This window comes from Bombina bombina, unplaced genomic scaffold (assembly GCF_027579735.1).
Source record: "Bombina bombina isolate aBomBom1 unplaced genomic scaffold, aBomBom1.pri scaffold_2417, whole genome shotgun sequence".
Taxonomy (NCBI): Eukaryota; Metazoa; Chordata; class Amphibia; order Anura; family Bombinatoridae; genus Bombina; species Bombina bombina.
The window spans coordinates 1-21,444 of NW_026511011.1; the positions used below are offsets into that span (position 1 = coordinate 1).

A 21,444-nucleotide genomic window follows, 5' to 3' on the forward strand; every position below is an offset into this window, starting at 1 on the left:
TGTCATTAACAAGAGGTTATAACTCATTACCCGACAACAGCATAGGTCAGTCTGTCATTAACAAGAGGTTATAACTCATTACCCGACAACAGCATAGGTCAGTCTGTCATTACCCGACAACAGCATAGGTCAGTCTGTCCTTACCCGACAACAGCATAGGTCAGTCTGTCATTACCCGACAACAGCATAGGTCAGTCTGTCATTACCCGACAACAGCATAGGTCAGTCTGTCATTACCCGACAACAGCATAGGTCAGTCTGTCATTACCTGACAACAACATAGGTCAGTCTGTCATTACCCGACAACAGCATAGGTCAGTCTGTCATTACCCGACAACAGCATAGGTCAGTCTGTCATTACCCGACAACAGCATAGGTCAGTCTGTCATTACCCGACAACAGCATAGGTCAGTCTGTCATTACCCGACAACAGCATAGGTCAGTCTGTCATTACCCGACAACAGCATAGGTCAGTCTGTCATTACCCGACAACAGCATAGGTCAGTCTGTCATTACCCGACAACAGCATAGGTCAGTCTGTCATTACCCGACAACAGCATAGGTCAGTCTGTCATTACCCGACAACAGCATAGGTCAGTCTGTCATTACCTGACAACAACATAGGTCAGTCTGTCATTAACAAGAGGTTATTACTCATTACCTGACAACAGCATAGGTCAGTCTGTCATTAACAAGAGGTTATAACTCATTACCCGACAACAGCATAGGTCAGTCTGTCATTACCCGACAACAGCATAGGTCAGTCTGTCATTACCCGACAACAGCATAGGTCAGTCTGTCATTACCCGACAACAGCATAGGTCAGTCTGTCATTACCCGACAACAGCATAGGTCAGTCTGTCATTACCCGACAACAGCATAGGTCAGTCTGTCATTACCCGACAACAGCATAGGTCAGTCTGTCATTACCCGACAACAACATAGGTCAGTCTGTCATTACCCGACAACAACATAGGTCAGTCTGTCATTACCCGACAACAGCATAGGTCAGTCTGTCATTACCTGACAACAGCATAGGTCAGTCTGTCATTACCCGACAACAGCATAGGTCAGTCTGTCATTACCTGACAACAGCATAGGTCAGTCTGTCATTACCTGACAACAGCATAGGTCAGTCTGTCATTACCCGACAACAGCATAGGTCAGTCTGTCATTACCCGACAACAGCATAGGTCAGTCTGTCATTACCCGACAACAGCATAGGTCAGTCTGTCATTACCTGACAACAGCATAGGTCAGTCTGTCATTACCTGACAACAGCATAGGTCAGTCTGTCATTACCTGACAACAGCATAGGTCAGTCTGTCATTAACAAGAGGTTATAACTCATTACCCGACAACAGCATAGGTCAGTCTGTCATTACCTGACAACAGCATAGGTCAGTCTGTCATTACCCGACAACAGCATAGGTCAGTCTGTCATTACCTGACAACAGCATAGGTCAGTCTGTCATTACCCGACAACAGCATAGGTCAGTCTGTCATTGACAAACGGTTAAAAGTTATGACTAATTACAGAAAAGGTCATCGCCAAGCAATGGAAGGTCACTAGGTCAATGTCCAAAAGGTTAAAGGGACAGTCTAGTCAAAATTAAACTTTCATGATTTAGATAGAGCATGAAATTTTAAGCAACTTTCAAATATACTCCTATTATAAATTTTTCTTCATTCTTTTGGTATCTTTATTTGAAAAAAAGAAAGAATGTAAGTTTAGGAGCCAGCCCATTTTTGGTTCAGCACCTGGGTAGCGCCTGCTGATTGGTGTCTAAATGTAGCCACCAATCAGCAAGCGCTATCCAGGGTGCTGAACCCAAAATGGACTAGCTCCTAAGCTTACGTTATTGTTCTTTCAAAAAAAAAGATACCAAGAGAACAAAGAAAAATTGATATAAAAAGGAGTTACGAAGGTACTTAAAACTGCATGCTCTATCTGAATCGTGAAAGTTTTATTTTGACTAGACTACCCCTTTAAGGGACCTGACTACTCACAGATTACACTGAGGTCACATGGACATCAACAAAAACAAATGTCAGTGGTCAATACTACTAAACCAAGGCAAGTCAGAGGGCATCTGATCATTGTCAATGGGATAGTGGTAATAGACCACACAAAGGTCATTTGGTCATTGACAAAAAAGGTCAACAATCCAGACACTGGACCATGCAGGGATAATCAGAACACTGTCAATAGGTCAGTGGTCATGAGTACTGAGGGTCATGAGGTTCTATACTAATACCACTGGAGGCAATATGGTCATTCTTTAAAAGGTTAGTGGTAATAAATACTGACATGAGGCCATGCAAAAGGTATTAACAAAACATGGAACCAGATAATAATACATTTCATGATTTCTTGGAGGATAGATCGGTCTAGAAGACAAAATTCACCTTCTTCTTATGCTCCCCAAGCAAAGTGTCCAGAGCGGTGACAACCTCTAGTATGAGAGCACAGGGGACAGCAGAGTCAGTGGCGCCAACAAAAGGACGTCCTCTCTTGTCTACAGGGAACCACTTGGAATCCAGATGGCAGGCAAGCACCAGACGGCGACTAGCAGAGGGATCTAATGTGGCTACCACATTCCCAAAAGGTAATGTACCACGAGGGGTCACAGAGTCAAACAGGTCCAAGTCGACAACCCACCTTGAAGACAGAGACCGCAGGTGATTGGAGATAAGCTGGGGACAGACATCAAGGAAACTGTGTCACTCTGGAGGGGACAGGCTTGTAGGTCACAAGGGGAATGGTCTACTTGCAAGTCATACGGGAATGAAGGGAAAGGTCATGTCAGGTAAGGAGGAAAGGACAGATTTGGAAGTCATGGGGATAGAACAAGTTTGCAGATCACAGGAGTAAAGGTTAAAGAAACACTAAACACATCTCATGCACCTCACTCTAATTATGGGTGCTGCCATTATGGAACCTCGGTTACACCGCAGGAATCTGAAAAAGAGAGTTACTGCACATACATCAGCACTGGAATACAATGACGCCTAGAATTCAACATGGCGCCACCCATGACTAGTGGGAGGCCGGGTATAAATACAACACTATGCTTATAAAATGTATTTAGTGTTTAATGTCTCTAAGATTGTAGGTAATCAGGGAAGGCACAAGTCAAACATAGAAGGGAAATGCTCATCGGGGGGAAACACAAATAACGGGGAAAGGGACATGTTTGAAGGTCAAAGAACAAAAGGTCATAAGGTAAAGAGGTTCAAAGGTAATAGGGAATGTTAAGGGACTGGCTCAACGGAGGGAAAGGACATGCTTGCATGTAACTGGGGAGAAGGGACTGGGACACAGATTACAGATGGGGGGATAACAGAGAAACTGGAAGATTACTGCTAGGAGGGATAAGGGAGAGGTTTACGGATTACAGGTAGGGGGGGGGATAAGGGAGAGGTTTACAGATTACAGGTAGGGGGGGGATAAGGGAGAGGTTTACAGATTACAGGTAGGGGGGGATAAGGGAGAGGTTTACAGATTACAGGTAGGGGGGGATAAGGGAGAGGTTTACAGATTACAGGTAGGGGGGGATAAGGGAGAGGTTTACAGATTACAGGTAGGGGGGATAAGGGAGAGGTTTACAGATTACAGGTAGGGGGGATAAGAGAGAGGTTTACAGATTACAGGTAGGGGGGATAAGGGAGAGGTTTACATATTACAGGTAGGGGGATAAGGGAGAGGATTACAGATTACAGGTAGGGGGATAAGAGAGAGGATTACAGGTAGGGGGATAAGGGAGAGGTTTACAGATTACAGGTAGGGGGGATAAGGGAGAGGTTTACAGATTACAGGTAGGGGGGATAAGGGAGAGGTTTACAGATTACAGGTAGGGGGGATAAGGGAGAGGTTTACATATTACAGGTAGGGGGGATAAGGGAGAGGTTTACGGATTACAGGTAGGGGGGATAAGGGAGAGGTTTACAGATTACAGGTAGGGGGGATAAGGGAGAGGATTACAGATTACAGGTAGGGGGGATAAGGGAGAGGTTTACATATTACAGGTAGGGGGGATAAGGGAGAGGATTACAGATTACAGGTAGGGGGATAAGAGAGGATTACAGATTACAGGTAGGGGGGATAAGGGAGAGGTTTACAGATTACAGGTAGGGGGGATAAGGGAGAGGATTACAGATTACAGGTAGGGGGGATAAGAGAGGATTACAGATTACAGGTAGGGGGGATAAGGGAGAGGTTTACAGATTACAGGTAGGGGGGATAAGGGAGAGGTTTACAGATTACAGGTAGGGGGGATAAGGGAGAGGTTTACATATTACAGGTAGGGGGGATAAGGGAGAGGATTACAGATTACAGGTAGGGGGGATAAGAGAGGATTACAGATTACAGGTAGGGGGGATAAGGGAGAGGTTTACATATTACAGGTAGGGGGGATAAGGGAGAGGATTACAGATTACAGGTAGGGGGGATAAGAGAGGATTACAGATTACAGGTAGGGGGGATAAGGGAGAGGTTTACAGATTACAGGTAGGGGGGATAAGGGAGAGGTTTACAGATTACAGGTAGGGGGGATAAGGGAGAGGTTTACAGATTACAGGTAGGGGGGATAAGGGAGAGGTTTACAGATTACAGGTGGGGGGGATAAGGGAGAGGTTTACAGATTACAGGTAGGGGGGGATAAGGGAGAGGTTTACAGATTACAGGTAGGGGGATAAGGGAGAGGTTTACAGATTACAGGTAGGGGGGATAAGGGAGAGGTTTACAGATTACAGGTAGGGGGGATAAGGGAGAGGTTTACAGATTACAGGTAGGGGCGATAAGGGAGAGGTTTACAGATTACAGGTAGGGGGATAAGAGAGAGGATTACAGATTACAGGTAGGGGGATAAGAGAGAGGATTACAGATTACAGGTAGGGGGATAAGAGAGGTTTACAGATTACAGGTAGGAGGGATAAGGGAGAGGTTTACAGATTACAGGTAGGGGGGATAAGGGAGAGGTTTACGGATTACAGGTAGGGGGGATAAGGGAGAGGATTACGGATTACAGGTAGGGGGGATAAGGGAGAGGTTTACAGATTACAGGTAGGGGGGGATAAGGGAGAGGTTTACAGATTACAGGTAGGGGGGATAAGGGAGAGGTTTACAGATTACAGGTAGGAGGGATAAGGGAGAGGTTTACAGATTACAGGTAGGAGGGATAAGGGAGAGGTTTACAGATTACAGGTAGGGGGGATAAGGGAGAGGTTTACAGATTACAGGTAGGGGGGATTAGGGAGAGGTTTACAGATTACAGGTAGGGGGGATTAGGGAGAGGTTTACAGATTACAGGTAGGGGGGGATAAGGGAGAGGTTTACGGATTACAGGTAGGGGGGATAAGAGAGAGGATTACAGATTACAGGTAGGGGGGATAAGAGAGAGGATTACAGATTACAGGTAGGGGGGATAAGGGAGAGGTTTACAGATTACAGGTAGGAGGGATAAGGGAGAGGTTTATAGATTACAGGTAGGGGGGATAAGAGAGAGGATTACAGATTACAGGTAGGGGGATAAGGGAGAGGATTACAGATTACAGGTAGGGGGATAAGAGAGGATTACAGATTACAGGTAGGGGGGATAAGAGAGAGGATTACAGATTACAGGTAGGGGGATAAGAGAGAGGATTACAGATTACAGGTAGGGGGGATAAGAGAGAGGATTACAGATTACAGGTAGGGGGGATAAGAGAGAGGATTACAGATTACAGGTAGGGGGGGATAAGAGAGGATTACAGATTACAGTTAGGGGGATAAGGGAGAGGATTACAGATTACAGGTAGGGGGGGATAAGGGAGAGGTTTATAGATTACAGGTAGGGGGGATAAGGGAGAGGTTTACAGATTACAGGTAGGGGGGATAAGGGAGAGGATTACAGATTACAGGTAGGGAGGATAAGGGAGAGGTTTATAGATTACAGGTAGGGGGATAAGGGAGAGGATTACAGATTACAGGTAGGGGGGGATAAGGGATAGGTTTACAGATTACAGGTAGGGGGGATAATGGAGAGGTTTACAGATTACAGGTAGGGAGGATAATGGAGAGGTTTACAGATTACAGGTAGGGGGGATAAGGGAGAGGATTACAGATTACAGGTAGGGGGGATAAGGGAGAGGATTACAGATTACAGGTAGGAGGGATAAGGGAGAGGTTTATAGATTACAGGTAGGGGGGGATAAGGGAGAGGTTTACAGATTACAGGTAGGGGGGATAAGGGAGAGGTTTACAGATTACAGGTAGGGGGGATTAGGGAGAGGTTTACAGATTACAGGTAGGGGGGATTAGGGAGAGGTTTACAGATTACAGGTAGGGGGGATAAGGGAGAGGTTTACGGATTACAGGTAGGGGGGATAAGAGAGGATTACAGATTACAGGTAGGGGGGATAAGAGAGAGGATTACAGATTACAGGTAGGGGGGATAAGGGAGAGGTTTACAGATTACAGGTAGGGGGGATAAGGGAGAGGTTTACAGATTACAGGTAGGAGGATAAGGGAGAGGTTTACAGATTACAGGTAGGAGGATAAGGGAGAGGTTTCCTAGACAAGAGAGGTCACTCACCTCTCTCACTGCTCGGTTCCCTGGACTCCCCGGTGATCTCTCAATAAGCATTGGTGTCAGGAAGGACGACCACAGACGCTTCTCATCTACTCTGGACACCAGCTGTTTAAGGAGACTGCTGGAGAGACTGCTGGGGGCATTCTGTAACAGACGGATTAGAGAACACCTCAGCCTTCCCCCCTGTAACCTACCCCCCTCCCAAATGTTTCTCCTAACTGTCTCCTCCACCCAACTCTGATTCCAAATCTTACATCCCCATAACTCACTCCTAGCAAACCTCTCTCATCCGTAACTCGCACCCCCTACTCACATCCCTCCATCATCTTTCTCATTTCTCCACAACCTGTCTCTCACCTTCCTGTGTCTCCTCAACTCACCTAACACTTCCCTCCTACACATCTTCCTTACCCCACCACTCACATGCCCCCCACTCATCTGTCACTAACTTCCATCCTCCTACTTACCTGCCCCTCACCTCTTTCCCCCACTCACTTCCTTCTCTTACTCACCTTCCACCCATCACTTACCCTCCCTCATCTGTCTCCCCCCCTTCTTACCGATTACTCACTGGTCACTCCCCCTCTAACATGTCATTCATTTGTCACTCCCCTCTCTAACCTGTCACTCACCCTCTTCACCTGTCACTTCCCCCTCTCACTCACTAGTCACTCCCCCACTGTGACCTGTCCCTCACTGGTCACTCCCCCACTGTGACCTGTCCCTCACTGGTCACTCCCCCACTGTGACCTGTCCCTCACTGGTCACTCCCCCACTGTGACCTGTCCCTCACTGGTCACTCCCCCACTGTGACCTGTCCCTCACTGGTCACTCCCCCACTGTGACCTGTCCCTCACTGGTCACTCCCCCACTGTGACCTGTCCCTCACTGGTCACTCCCCCACTGTGACCTGTCCCTCACTGGTCACTCCCCCACTGTGACCTGTCACTCACTGGTCACTCCCCCACTGTGACCTGTCACTCACTGGTCACTCCCCCACTGTGCCCTGTCACTCACTGGTCAATCCCCCTCTAACCTGTCATTCATTTGTCACTCCCCCCTCTCACCTGTCATTCACTGGTCACTCCGCCCTTTCACTTCTCACCCCCCCCCCTTTTCACTTGTCGCGCACTGGTCACTCCCCCTCTCACTGGTCACTCTCACCTGTCACTCATCCCCTCTCACCTGCCATTAACTTGCCCCTCCTCCTCTTACCTGTCGTTCATTTGTTACTCCCCCCTCTCACCTGTCACTCACTGGTCACTCCCCCTCTCACCTATCACTCAGTGGTCACTACCCCCTGTCACTCACTAGCCCCAAGGCAGAACATGCAGTGATCTGAGATGTCATCGCAGAAAATGCAGCATGTCTGCAGAAAGAACAGGATACATGCAGGAATTAGCGATTTAACTTTTCAGTGCTGCTCCACATTAGGCTGTTCTCTTCAAACAGAGCTGTTCTCTGGCTGCACTGTCTGTGTAAGTTTTCCTTATCACAGTTCATCCCGAGCAAAGTACTGTTTTAAGTAAACAGTGAAATATGCAGTAGCACTGCAAAGCAGTAGTGCATTGATTGATTGGCTCTCAGAGATTGTTTCAAGCTCATCCTCTGGCCTTTAACTGTCTGCAAAGCTGTTTTTTTTTCTGCATGTAAGACGTTTGTATGAGCAATGCACCTTTTTTATTACTACTTCTATGTTAGACTATGTCTGCAGCTAATTTGCAATGCAATTTTCAACTACTGCACTATATTATAAAACTTTAAATAGTGCTTTATTCTCCATTTTACTGACACGTTGCAATTGAATTGGTGTTTAGTTTAACTGCCTAATTTAAAAAAAAATTCACTAAAAAAATGTCATCCCAGAAAGTGAAAAAAGTTCTGCCTCTGGGCTCACTAGTAACTCCCCCCCTCTCACCCACTAGTAACTCCCCCCTCTCACCCACTAGTAACTCCCCCCTCTCACCCACTAGTAACTCCCCCCTCTCACCTGTCACTCACTAGTAACTCCCCCCTCTCACCTGTCACTCACTAGTAACTCCCCCCTCTCACCTGTCACTCACTAGAAACTCCCCCTCTCACCTGTCACTCACTAGTAACTCCCCTCTCACTCACTAGTAACTCCCCCCTCTCACCTGTCACTCACTAATAACTCCCCTCTCACTCACTATTAACCCCCCTCTCACTCACTAGTAACTCCCCTCTCACTCACTAGTAACTCCCCTCTCACTCACCTGTCACTCACTAGTAACTCCCCTCACTCACTAGTAACTCCCCTCTCACTCACTAGTAACTCCCCCCTCTCACCTGTCACTCACTAGTAACTCCCCCTCTCACTCACTAGTAACTCCCCTCTCACTCACTAGTAACTCCCCTCTCACTCACCTGTCACTCACTAGTAACTCCCCTCTCACTCACTAGTAACTCCCCCCTCTCACCTGTCACTCACTAGTAACTCCCCCTCTCACTCACTAGTAACTCCCCCTCTCACTCACTAGTAACTCCCCCCTCTCACCTGTCACTCACTAATAACTCCCCTCTCACTCACTATTAACCCCCCTCTCACTCACTAGTAACTCCCCTCTCACTCACTAGTAACTCCCCTCTCACTCACTAGTAACTCCCCTCTCACTCACCTGTCACTCACTAGTAACTCCCCCCTCTCACCTGTCACTCACTAGTAACTCCCCCTCTCACTCACTAGTAACTCCCCTCTCACTCACTAGTAACTCCCCTCTCACTCACCTGTCACTCACTAGTAACTCCCCTCACTCACTAGTAACTCCCCTCTCACTCACTAGTAACTCCCCCCTCTCACCTGTCACTCACTAGTAACTCCCCCTCTCACTCACTAGTAACTCCCCCCTCTCACCTGTCACTCACTAATAACTCCCCTCTCACTCACTATTAACCCCCCTCTCACTCACTAGTAACTCCCCTCTCACTCACTAGTAACTCCCCTCTCACTCACTAGTAACTCCCCTCTCACTCACTAGTAACTCCCCTCTCACTCACCTGTCACTCACTAGTAACTCCCCTCACTCACTAGTAACTCCCCTCACTCACTAGTAACTCCCCTCTCACTCACTAGTAACTCCCCCCTCTCACCTGTCACTCACTAGTAACTCCCCCTCTCACTCACTAGTAACTCCCCTCTCACTCACTAGTAACTCCCCTCTCACTCACCTGTCACTCACTAGTAACTCCCCTCACTCACTAGTAACTCCCCTCACTCACTAGTAACTCCCCTCTCACTAGTAACTCCCCCCTCTCACCCACTAGTAACTCCCCCCTCTCACCCACTAGTAACTCCCCCCTCTCACCCACTAGTAACTCCCCCCTCTCACCCACTAGTAACTCCCCCCTCTCACCCACTAGTAACTCCCCCCTCTCACCCACTAGTAACTCCCCCCTCTCACCCACTAGTAACTCCCCCCTCTCACCCACTAGTAACTCCCCCCTCTCACCCACTAGTAACTCCCCCCTCTCACCCACTAGTAACTCCCCCCTCTCACCCACTAGTAACTCCCCCCTCTCACCCACTAGTAACTCCCCCCTCTCACCCACTAGTAACTCCCCCCTCTCACCCACTAGTAACTCCCCCCTCTCACCCACTAGTAACTCCCCCCTCTCACCCACTAGTAACTCCCCCCTCTCACTCACTAGTAACTCCCCCCTCTCACCTGTCACTCACTAGTAACTCCCCCCTCTCACCTGTCACTCACTAGTAACTCCCCCTCTCACCTGTCACTCACTAGTAACTCCCCTCTCATTCACTAGTAACTCCCCTCTCACTCACTAGTAACTCCCCTCTCACCTGTCACTCACTAGTAACTCCCCTCTCACTCACTAGTAACTCCCCCCTCTCACCTGTCACTCACTAATAACTCCCCTCTCACTCACTATTAACCCCCCTCTCACTCACCTGTCACTCACTAGTAACTCCCCCCTCTCACCTGTCACTCACTAGTAACTCCCCTCACTCACTAGTAACTCCCCCCTCTCACCTGTCACTCACTAGTAACTCCCCCCTCTCACTCACTAGTAACTCCCCCCTCTCACTCACTAGAACCTCCCCCCTCTCACTCACTAGAACCTCCCCCCTCTCACTCACTAGTAACTCCCCCCTCTCACCTGTCACTCACTAGTAACTCCCCTCTCACTCACTAGTAACCCCCCCTCTCACCTGTCACTCACTAGTAACCCCCCCTCTCACCTGTCACTCACTAGTAACTCCCCTCTCATTCACTAGTAACTCCCCTCTCACTCACTAGTAACTCCCCCCCTACTCACCTGTCACTCACTAGTAACTCCCCCTCTCACCTGTCACTCACTAGTAACTCCCCTCTCACTCACTAGTAACTCCCCCCTCTCACCTGTCACTCACTAATAACTCCCCTCTCACTCACTAGTAACTCCCCTCTCACTCACCTGTCACTCACTAGTAACTCCCCTCTCACTCACTAGTAACTCCCCCCTCTCACTCACTAGTAACTCCCCCCCTCTCACTCACTAGTAACTCCCCCCTCTCACCTGTCACTCACTAGTAACTCCCCTCTCACTCACTAGTAACTCCCCTCTCACCTGTCACTCACTAGTAACTCCCCCCTCTCACCTGTCACTCACTAGTAACTCCCCCTCTCACTCACTAGTAACCCCCCTCTCACTCACCTGTCACTCACTAGTAACTCCCCCCTCTCACCTGTCACTCACTAGTAACTCCCCTCACTCACTAGTAACTCCCCTCTCACTCACTAGTAACTCCCCCCTCTCACCTGTCACTCACTAGTAACTCCCCCCTCTCACCTGTCACTCACTAGTAACTCCCCTCTCACTCACTAGTAACTCCCCCCTCTCACCTGTCACTCACTAGTAACTCCCCTCTCACTCACTAGTAACTCACCTGTCACTCACTAGTAACTCACCCCTCTCACCTGTCACTCACTAGTAACTCCCCCCTCTCACCTGTCACTCACTAGTAACTCCCCCCTCTCACCTGTCACTCACTAGTAACTCCCCTCTCACCTGTCACTCACTAGTAACTCCCCTCTCTCACTCACTAGTAACTCCCCTCTCTCACTCACTAGTAACTCCCCCCTCTCACTCACTAGTAACTCCCCCCTCTCACTCACTAGTAACTCCCCCCTCTCACTCACTAGTAACTCCCCCCTCTCACTCACTAGTAACTCCCCCCTCTCACCTGTCACTCACTAGTAACTCCCCTCTCACTCACTAGTAACTCCCCTCTCACCTGTCACTCACTAGTAACTCCCCCCTCTCACCTGTCACTCACTAGTAACTCCCCTCTCTCCTGTCACTCACTAGTAACTCCCCTCTCTCCTGTCACTCACTAGTAACTCCCCTCTCACCTGTCACTCACTAGTAACTCCCCTCTCACCTGTCACTCACTAGTAACTCCCCTCTCACCTGTCACTCACTAGTAACTCCCCCCTCTCACCTGTCACTCACTAGTAACTCCCCCCTCTCACCTGTCACTCACTAGTAACTCCCCCCTCTCACCTGTCACTCACTAGTAACTCCCCTCTCACCTGTCACTCACTAGTAACTCCCCTCTCACCTGTCACTCACTAGTAACTCCCCTCTCACCTGTCACTCACTAGTAACTCCCCTCTCACCTGTCACTCACTAGTAACTCCCCTCTCACCTGTCACTCACTAGTAACTCCCCTCTCACCTGTCACTCACTAGTAACTCCCCTCTCACTCACTAGTAACTCCCCTCTCACTCACTAGTAACTCATCTGTCACTCACTAGTAACTCATCTGTCACTCACTAGTAACTCCCCCCTCTCACCTGTCACTCACTAGTAACTCCCCCCCTCTCACCTGTCACTCACTAGTAACTCCCCCCTCTCACTCACTAGTAACTCCCCTCTCTCACCTGTCACTCACTAGTAACTCCCCTCTCTCACCTGTCACTCACTAGTAACTCCCCTCTCTCACCTGTCACTCACTAGTAACTCCCCTCTCTCACTCACTAGTAACTCCCCCCTCTCACTCACTAGTAACTCCCCCCTCTCACTCACTAGTAACTCCCCCCTCTCACTCACTAGTAACTCCCCCCTCTCACTCACTAGTAACTCCCCCCTCTCACTCACTAGTAACTCCCCCCTCTCACTCACTAGTAACTCCCCTCTCTCACTCACTAGTAACTCCCCCCTCTCACCTGTCACTCACTAGTAACTCCCCTCTCACTCACTAGTAACTCCCCCCTCTCACCTGTCACTCACTAGTAACTCCCCTCTCACTCACTAGTAACTCCCCCCTCTCTCCTGTCACTCACTAGTAACTCCCCTCTCACCTGTCACTCACTAGTAACTCCCCCCTCTCACCTGTCACTCACTAGTAACTCCCCCCTCTCACCTGTCACTCACTAGTAACTCCCCCCTCTCACCTGTCACTCACTAGTAACTCCCCCCTCTCACCTGTCACTCACTAGTAACTCCCCCCTCTCACCTGTCACTCACTAGTAACTCCCCCCTCTCACCTGTCACTCACTAGTAACTCCCCCCTCTCACCTGTCACTCACTAGTAACTCCCCCCTCTCACCTGTCACTCACTAGTAACTCCCCTCTCTCACCTGTCACTCACTAGTAACTCCCCTCTCTCACCTGTCACTCACTAGTAACTCCCCCCCTCTCACTCACTAGTAACTCCCCCCTCTCACTCACTAGTAACTCCCCCCTCTCACTCACTAGTAACTCCCCCCTCTCACTCACTAGTAACTCCCCCCTCTCACTCACTAGTAACTCCCCCCTCTCACTCACTAGTAACTCCCCCCTCTCACTCACTAGTAACTCCCCCCTCTCACTCACTAGTAACTCCCCCCTCTCACCTGTCACTCACTAGTAACTCCCCCCTCTCACCTGTCACTCACTACTAACTCCCCCCTCTCACCTGTCACTCACTAGTAACTCCCCTCTCTCACCTGTCACTCACTAGTAACTCCCCTCTCTCACCTGTCACTCACTAGTAACTCCCCCCTCTCACCTGTCACTCACTAGTAACTCCCCCCTCTCACTCACTAGTAACTCCCCCCTCTCACTCACTAGTAACTCCCCCCTCTCACTCACTAGTAACTCCCCCCCTCTCACTCACTAGTAACTCCCCCCTCTCACCTGTCACTCACTAGTAACTCCCCTCTCACTCACTAGTAACTCCCCCCTCTCACCTGTCACTCACTAGTAACTCCCCTCTCACTCACTAGTAACTCCCCCCTCTCACCTGTCACTCACTAGTAACTCCCCCCTCTCACCTGTCACTCACTAGTAACTCCCCCCTGTCACTCACTAGTAACTCCCCCCTCTCACTCACTAGTAACTCCCCCCTCTCACTCACTAGTAACTCCCCCCTCTCACTCACTAGTAACTCCCCTCTCACTCACTAGTAACTCCCCTCTCACTCACTAGTAACTCCCCTCTCACTCACTAGTAACTCCCCTCTCACCTGTCACTCACTAGTAACTCCCCTCTCACCTGTCACTCACTAGTAACTCCCCTCTCACCTGTCACTCACTAGTAACTCCCCTCTCACCTGTCACTCACTAGTAACTCCCCTCTCACCTGTCACTCACTAGTAACTCACCTGTCACTCACTAGTAACTCACCTGTCACTCACTAGTAACTCCCCTCTCACTCACTAGTAACTCCCCTCTCACCTGTCACTCACTAGTAACTCCCCTCTCACTCACTAGTAACTCCCCTCTCACCTGTCACTCACTAGTAACTCCCCTCTCACCTGTCACTCACTAGTAACTCCCCTCTCACCTGTCACTCACTAGTAACTCCCCTCTCACCTGTCACTCACTAGTAACTCCCCTCTCACTCACTAGTAACTCCCCTCTCACCTGTCACTCACTAGTAACTCCCCTCTCACCTGTCACTCACTAGTAACTCCCCTCTCACTCACTAGTAACTCACTAGTAACTCCCCTCTCACCTGTCACTCAGTGGTCACTACCCCCTGTCACTCACTAGCCCCTCTCACCTGTCACTCACTAGTAACTCCCCTCTCACTTATCCCTCACTAGTAACTCCCCCCTCTCACCTGTCACTCACTAGTAACTCCCCTCTCACTCACTAGTAACTCCCCTCTCACCTGTCACTCACTAGTAACTCCCCTCTCACTCACTAGTAACTCCCCTCTCACCTGTCACTCACTAGTAACTCCCCTCTCACCTGTCACTCACTAGTAACTCCTCTCTCACTCACTAGTAACTCCCCTCTCACTAGTAACTCCCCTCTCACCTGTCACTCACTAGTAACTCCCCTCTCACCTGTCACTCACTAGTAACTCCCCTCTCACCTGTCACTCACTAGTAACTCCCCTCTCACCTGTCACTCACTAGTAACTCCCCTCTCACTCACTAGTAACTCCCCTCTCACCTGTCACTCACTAGTAACTCCCCTCTCACTCACTAGTAACTCCCCTCTCACCTGTCACTCACTAGTAACTCCCCTCTCACCTGTCACTCACTAGTAACTCCCCTCTCACTCACTAGTAACTCCCCTCTCACCTGTCCCTCACTAGTAACTCCCCTCTCACCTGTCCCTCACTAGTAACTCCCCTCTCACCTGTCCCTCACTAGTAACTCCCCTCTCACCTGTCCCTCACTAGTAACTCCCCTCTCACCTGTCCCTCACTAGTAACTCCCCTCTCACCTGTCCCTCACTAGTAACTTCCCTCTCTCCTGTCACTCAGTGGTCACTACCCCCTATCCCTCACTAGTAACTCCCCTCTCACCTGTCACTCACTAGTAACTCCCCTCTCACCTGTCACTCACTAGTAACTCCCCTCTCACCTGTCACTCAGTGGTCACTACCCCCTATCCCTCACTAGTAACTCCCCTCTCACTCACTAGTAACTCCCCTCTCACTAGTAACTCCCCTCTCACCTGTCACTCACTAGTAACTCCCCTCTCACCTATCCCTCACTAGTAACTCCCCCCTCTCACCTGTCACTCACTAGTAACTCCCCCCTCTCACCTGTCACTCACTAGTAACTCCCCCCTCTCACCTGTCACTCACTAGTAACTCCCCCCTCTCACCTGTCACTCACTAGTAACTCCCCTCTCACCTGTCACTCATTAGTAACTCCCCTCTCACCTGTCACTCACTAGTAACTCCCCTCTCATCTGTCACTCACTAGTAACTCCCCTCTCATCTGTCACTCACTAGTAACTCCCCTCTCACTCACTAGTAACTCCCCTCTCACCTGTCACTCACTAGTAACTCCCCTCTCACTCACTAGTAACTCCCCTCTCACCTGTCACTCACTAGTAACTCCCCTCTCACCTGTCACTCACTAGTAACTCCCCCCTCTCACCTGTCACTCACTAGTAACTCCCCCCTCTCACCTGTCACTCACTAGTAACTCCCCCCTCTCACCTGTCACTCACTAGTAACTCCCCTCTCACCTGTCCCTCACTAGTAACTTCCCTCTCTCCTGTCACTCAGTGGTCACTACCCCCTATCCCTCACTAGTAACTCCCCTCTCACCTGTCACTCACTAGTAACTCCCCTCTCACCTGTCACTCACTAGTAACTCCCCTCTCACCTGTCACTCAGTGGTCACTACCCCCTATCCCTCACTAGTAACTCCCCTCTCACCTGTCACTCACTAGTAACTCCCCCTCTCACTCACTAGTAACTCCCCTCTCACTCACTAGTAACTCCCCTCTCACCTATCCCTCACTAGTAACTCCCCCCTCTCACCTGTCACTCACTAGTAACTCCCCTCTCACCTGTCCCTCACTAGTAACTCCCCTCTCACCTGTCCCTCACTAGTAACTCCCCTCTCATCTCTCACTCACTAGTAACTCCCCTCTCACCTGTCACTCACTAGTAACTCCCCCCTCTCACCTGTCACTCACTAGTAACTCCCCCCTCTCACCTGTCACTCACTAGTAACTCCCCCCTCTCACCTGTCACTCACTAGTAACTCCCCCCTCTCACCTGTCACTCACTAGTAACTCCCCTCTCACTCACTAGTAACTCCCCTCTCACCTATCCCTCACTAGTAACTCCCCCCTCTCACCTGTCACTCACTAGTAACTCCCCTCTCACCTGTCCCTCACTAGTAACTCCCCTCTCACCTGTCCCTCACTAGTAACTCCCCTCTCACTCACTAGTAACTCCCCTCTCACTCACTAGTAACTCCCCTCTCACCTGTCACTCACTAGTAACTCCCCTCTCATCTGTCACTCACTAGTAACTCCCCTCTCACCTGTCCCTCACTAGTAACTCCCCTCTCACCTGTCCCTCACTAGTAACTCCCCTCTCACCTGTCCCTCACTAGTAACTCCCCTCTCACCTGTCACTCACTAGTAACTCCCCTCTCACTCACTAGTAACTCCCCTCTCACCTGTCACTCACTAGTAACTCCCCTCTCACCTGTCACTCACTAGTAACTCCCCTCTCACTCACTAGTAACTCCCCTCTCACCCAGTGGTCACTACCCCCTGTCACTCACTAGTAACTCCCCTCTCACCTGTCACTCACTAGTAACTCCCCTCTCACTCACTAGTAACTCCCCTCTCACCTGTCCCTCACTAGTAACTCCCCTCTCACCTGTCACTCACTAGTAACTCCCCTCTCACTCACTAGTAACTCCCCTCTCACCTGTCCCTCACTAGTAACTCCCCTCTCACCTGTCCCTCACTAGTAACTCCCCTCTCACTCACTAGTAACTCCCCTCTCACCTGTCACTCACTAGTAACTCCCCTCTCACCTATCCCTCACTAGTAACTCCCCTCTCACCTGTCACTCACTAGTAACTCCCCTCTCACTCACTAGTAACTCCCCTCTCACCTGTCACTCACTAGTAACTCCCCTCTCACCTGTCACTCACTAGTAACTCCCCTCTCACTCACTAGTAACTCCCCTCTCACCTGTCACTCAGTGGTCACTACCCCCTGTCACTCACTAGTAACTCCCCTCTCACCTGTCACTCACTAGTAACTCCCCTCTCACTCACTAGTAACTCCCCTCTCACCTGTCCCTCACTAGTAACTCCCCTCTCACTCACTAGTAACTCCCCTCTCACCTGTCACTCACTAGTAACTCCCCTCTCACTCGTCACTCACTAGTAACTCCCCTCTCACTCACTAGTAACTCCCCTCTCACCTGTCACTCAGTGGTCACTACCCCCTGTCACTCACTAGTAACTCCCCTCTCACCTGTCACTCACTAGTAACTCCCCTCTCACTCACTAGTAACTCCCCTCTCACCTGTCCCTCACTAGTAACTCCCCTCTCACCTATCCCTCACTAGTAACTCCCCTCTCACCTGTCACTCACTAGTAACTCCCCTCTCACTCACTAGTAACTCCCCTCTCACCTGTCACTCACTAGTAACTCCCCTCTCACCTGTCACTCACTAGTAACTCCCCTCTCACTCACTAGTAACTCCCCTCTCACCTGTCACTCAGTGGTCACTACCCCCTGTCACTCACTAGTAACTCCCCTCTCACCTGTCACTCACTAGTAACTCCCCTCTCACTCACTAGTAACTCCCCTCTCACCTGTCCCTCACTAGTAACTCCCCTCTCACCTGTCCCTCACTAGTAACTCCCCTCTCACTCACTAGTAACTCCCCTCTCACCTGTCCCTCACTAGTAACTCCCCTCTCACTCACTAGTAACTCCCCTCTCACCTGTCCCTCACTAGTAACTCCCCTCTCACCTGTCCCTCACTAGTAACTCCCCTCTCACTCACTAGTAACTCCCCTCTCACTCACTAGTAACTCCCCTCTCACCTGTCCCTCACTAGTAACTCCCCTCTCACTCACTAGTAACTCCCCTCTCACCTGTCACTCACTAGTAACTCCCCTCTCACTCACTAGTAACTCCCCTCTCACCTGTCCCTCACTAGTAACTCCCCTCTCACCTGTCCCTCACTAGTAACTCCCCTCTCACTCACTAGTAACTCCCCTCTCACCTGTCACTCACTAGTAACTCCCCTCTCACTCACTAGTAACTCCCCTCTCACCTGTCCCTCACTAGTAACTCCCCTCTCACTCACTAGTAACTCCCCTCTCACCTGTCACTCACTAGTAACTCCCCTCTCACTCACTAGTAACTCCCCTCTCACTCACTAGTAACTCCCCTCTCACCTGTCACTCAGTGGTCACTACCCCCTGTCACTCACTAGCCCCTCTCACCGGTCACTCCCCTCTCACCTGTCTCCCCCTCTCCACAGCCTTTTCCTGAGCTCCGCCACCGGCCTCCCAGAGCAGTAGCGCGGCCCCCAATAAGACCCCGGCGCCCAGCACCAGTAAGGAGCGATAGGTCGGGCTCCTGGACACAGGGACCCCAGCTGGGGGGCGCAAGTATCGAGCAGCCCGGCGTTGAGCCATTAATATAGGCGCAGCCAATCACAAGCAAGGGGCTGGACAGCACTGACTAATCATAGTGTGAGGTGGCTAGGGAACCGGCTCATGATAGGACAATTAAAGTGTCAATTATAAAAGGCCGCGTATAGCTCGACAACTCAAATCAAAGAAGAATTGATCATCAAATCAGATTCCAGTTGTAGCGTATTCTGACCAATCCAAATGCAGGGAAAACAATCCTATAGAAGTGACCAATAATAAACTTGTCTTAAAATAAACAAGAATTCTGGTAATTGACAGGGCAGGCAGCCAATGAGAAATGCGAAACTGGACACAACTGTTTGACAACTCAGCGCAATCAGTGGGCGTGTACATAAATTCCGGTCGTGCTGATTGGTCGTTTATACACAAGGAATTGGTATCGATATTACAGCAGCGATCATCGCCATCTTTACTACTGGTAAAATTACCCATAATGCTTTATAACATAAACTCATAGGCCGGGCTCGGCAAGCGCATCCAGCGTTCCAAAGTAGTCTATCTGCAGACTGGAGCTCCACTCTAGACAGGAAGCATGTGACTTCCACTCAAAGCTTTTTTATTAGGTAACCACTGTGAATGAACATTAACCCCTTAGTGACCAGATCATTGTTACATTTTCTTACCCTTAAAGGGACACTAAACCCAACAATTTTATTTCAGGATTCAAGTAGATAATACAATTTTAAACAACACTCCTATTTACTTTTATTATCTAATTTGCTTCATTCTTCAGATATCCTTTGTTGAAGAAATAGCAATGCACATGGGTGAGCCAATAACAGGAGGCATCAATGTGCAGCAACCAATCAGCAGCTACTGAGCCTATCTAGATATGCTTTTCAGCAAAGTATACCAAGAAAGTGAAGCAAATTAGATAATAGAAGTAAATTAGAAAGTTGTTTAAAATTGCATGCTCTTTCTAAATCATGAAATAAAAAATGTGGGTTTCATGTCCCTTTAAGGACCAGGGCTATATTTTCCTCTTACTCATTTACTGTAGCCACACATATTATATACTCATTACTGTACCCACACATATTATATACTCATTACTGTACCCACACATATTATATACTCATTTACTGTAGCCACACATATTATATACTCATTACTGTACCCACACATATTATATACTCATTACTGTACTCACACATATTATATACTTATTTACTGTACTCACACATATTATATACTCATTACTGTACCCACACATATTATATACTCATTACTGTACCCACACATATTATATACTCATTTACTGTAGCCACACATATTATATACTCATTACTGTACCCACACATATTATATACTCATTACTGTACCCACACATATTATATACTCATTACTGTACTCACACATATTATATACTCATTACTGTACCCACACATATTATATACTCATTACTGTACTCACACATATTATATACTCATTACTGTACCCACACATATTATATACTCATTACTGTACTCACACATATTATATACTCATTACTGTACTCACACATATTATATACTTATTTACTGTACTCACACATATTATATACTTATTTACTGTACTCACACATATTATATACTCATTACTGTACTCACACATATTATATACTCATTACTGTACCCACACATATTATATACTCATTACTGTACCCACACATATTATATACTCATTTACTGTAGCCACACATATTATATACTCATTACTGTACCCACACATATTATATACTCATTACTGTACCCACACATATTATATACTCATTACTGTACTCACACATATTATATACTCATTACTGTACCCACACATATTATATACTCATTACTGTACTCACACATATTATATACTCATTACTGTACCCACACATATTATATACTCATTACTGTACTCACACATATTATATACTCATTACTGTACCCACACATATTATATACTCATTACTGTACTCACACATATTATATACTCATTACTGTACTCACACATATTATATACTCATTACTGTACCCACACATATTATATACTCATTATTGTACCCACACATATTATATACTCATTACTGTACTCACACATATTATATACTCATTACTGTACTCACACATATTATATACTCATTTACTGTACTCACACATATTATATACTCATTACTGTACCCACACATATTATATACTCATTACTGTACTCACACATATTATATACTCATTACTGTACTCACACATATTATATACTCATTACTGTACCCACACATATTATATACTCATTACTGTACTCACACATATTATATACTCATTACTGTACCCACACATATTATATACTCATTACTGTACTCACACATATTATATACTCATTACTGTACCCACACATATTATATACTCATTACTGTACTCACACATATTATATACTCATTACTGTACTCACACATATTATATACTCATTACTGTACCCACACATATTATATACTCATTATTGTACCCACACATATTATATACTCATTACTG

General features: G+C 48.2%; 1 protein-coding gene across 1 annotated transcript; it reads right to left on the reverse strand.

Annotated features, from left to right (window-relative positions):
* Window positions 1-2,262: 2,262 nt before the first annotated feature.
* LOC128643565 (glutaminyl-peptide cyclotransferase-like protein) lies at window positions 2,263-19,523 on the reverse strand. Its single transcript, XM_053696407.1, has 3 exons — window positions 18,767-19,523; window positions 6,576-6,716; window positions 2,263-2,697 (listed from the first exon to the last, which is right to left on the reverse strand). Exons 1-3 carry the CDS (start codon window positions 18,941-18,943, stop codon window positions 2,392-2,394), a joined length of 624 nt encoding a protein of 207 aa, XP_053552382.1. The 5' UTR covers window positions 18,944-19,523; the 3' UTR covers window positions 2,263-2,391.
* Between the last annotated feature and the right edge of the window lie 1,921 nt (window positions 19,524-21,444).

Excerpts from the sequence above, each read along its gene's own strand:
- LOC128643565 (XM_053696407.1), bottom strand. The coding sequence starts at position 18,943 with ATGGCTCAACGCCGGGCTGCTCGATACTTGCGCCCCCCAGCTGGGGTC. Across the intron at positions 6,717-18,766 it reads CTGTGGAGAGGGGGAGACAG|AATGCCCCCAGCAGTCTCTC; the intron begins GTGAGAGGGGAG and ends CGTCTGTTACAG. Across the intron at positions 2,698-6,575 it reads GGAACCGAGCAGTGAGAGAG|CTTATCTCCAATCACCTGCG; the intron begins GTGAGTGACCTC and ends GTCTGTCCCCAG.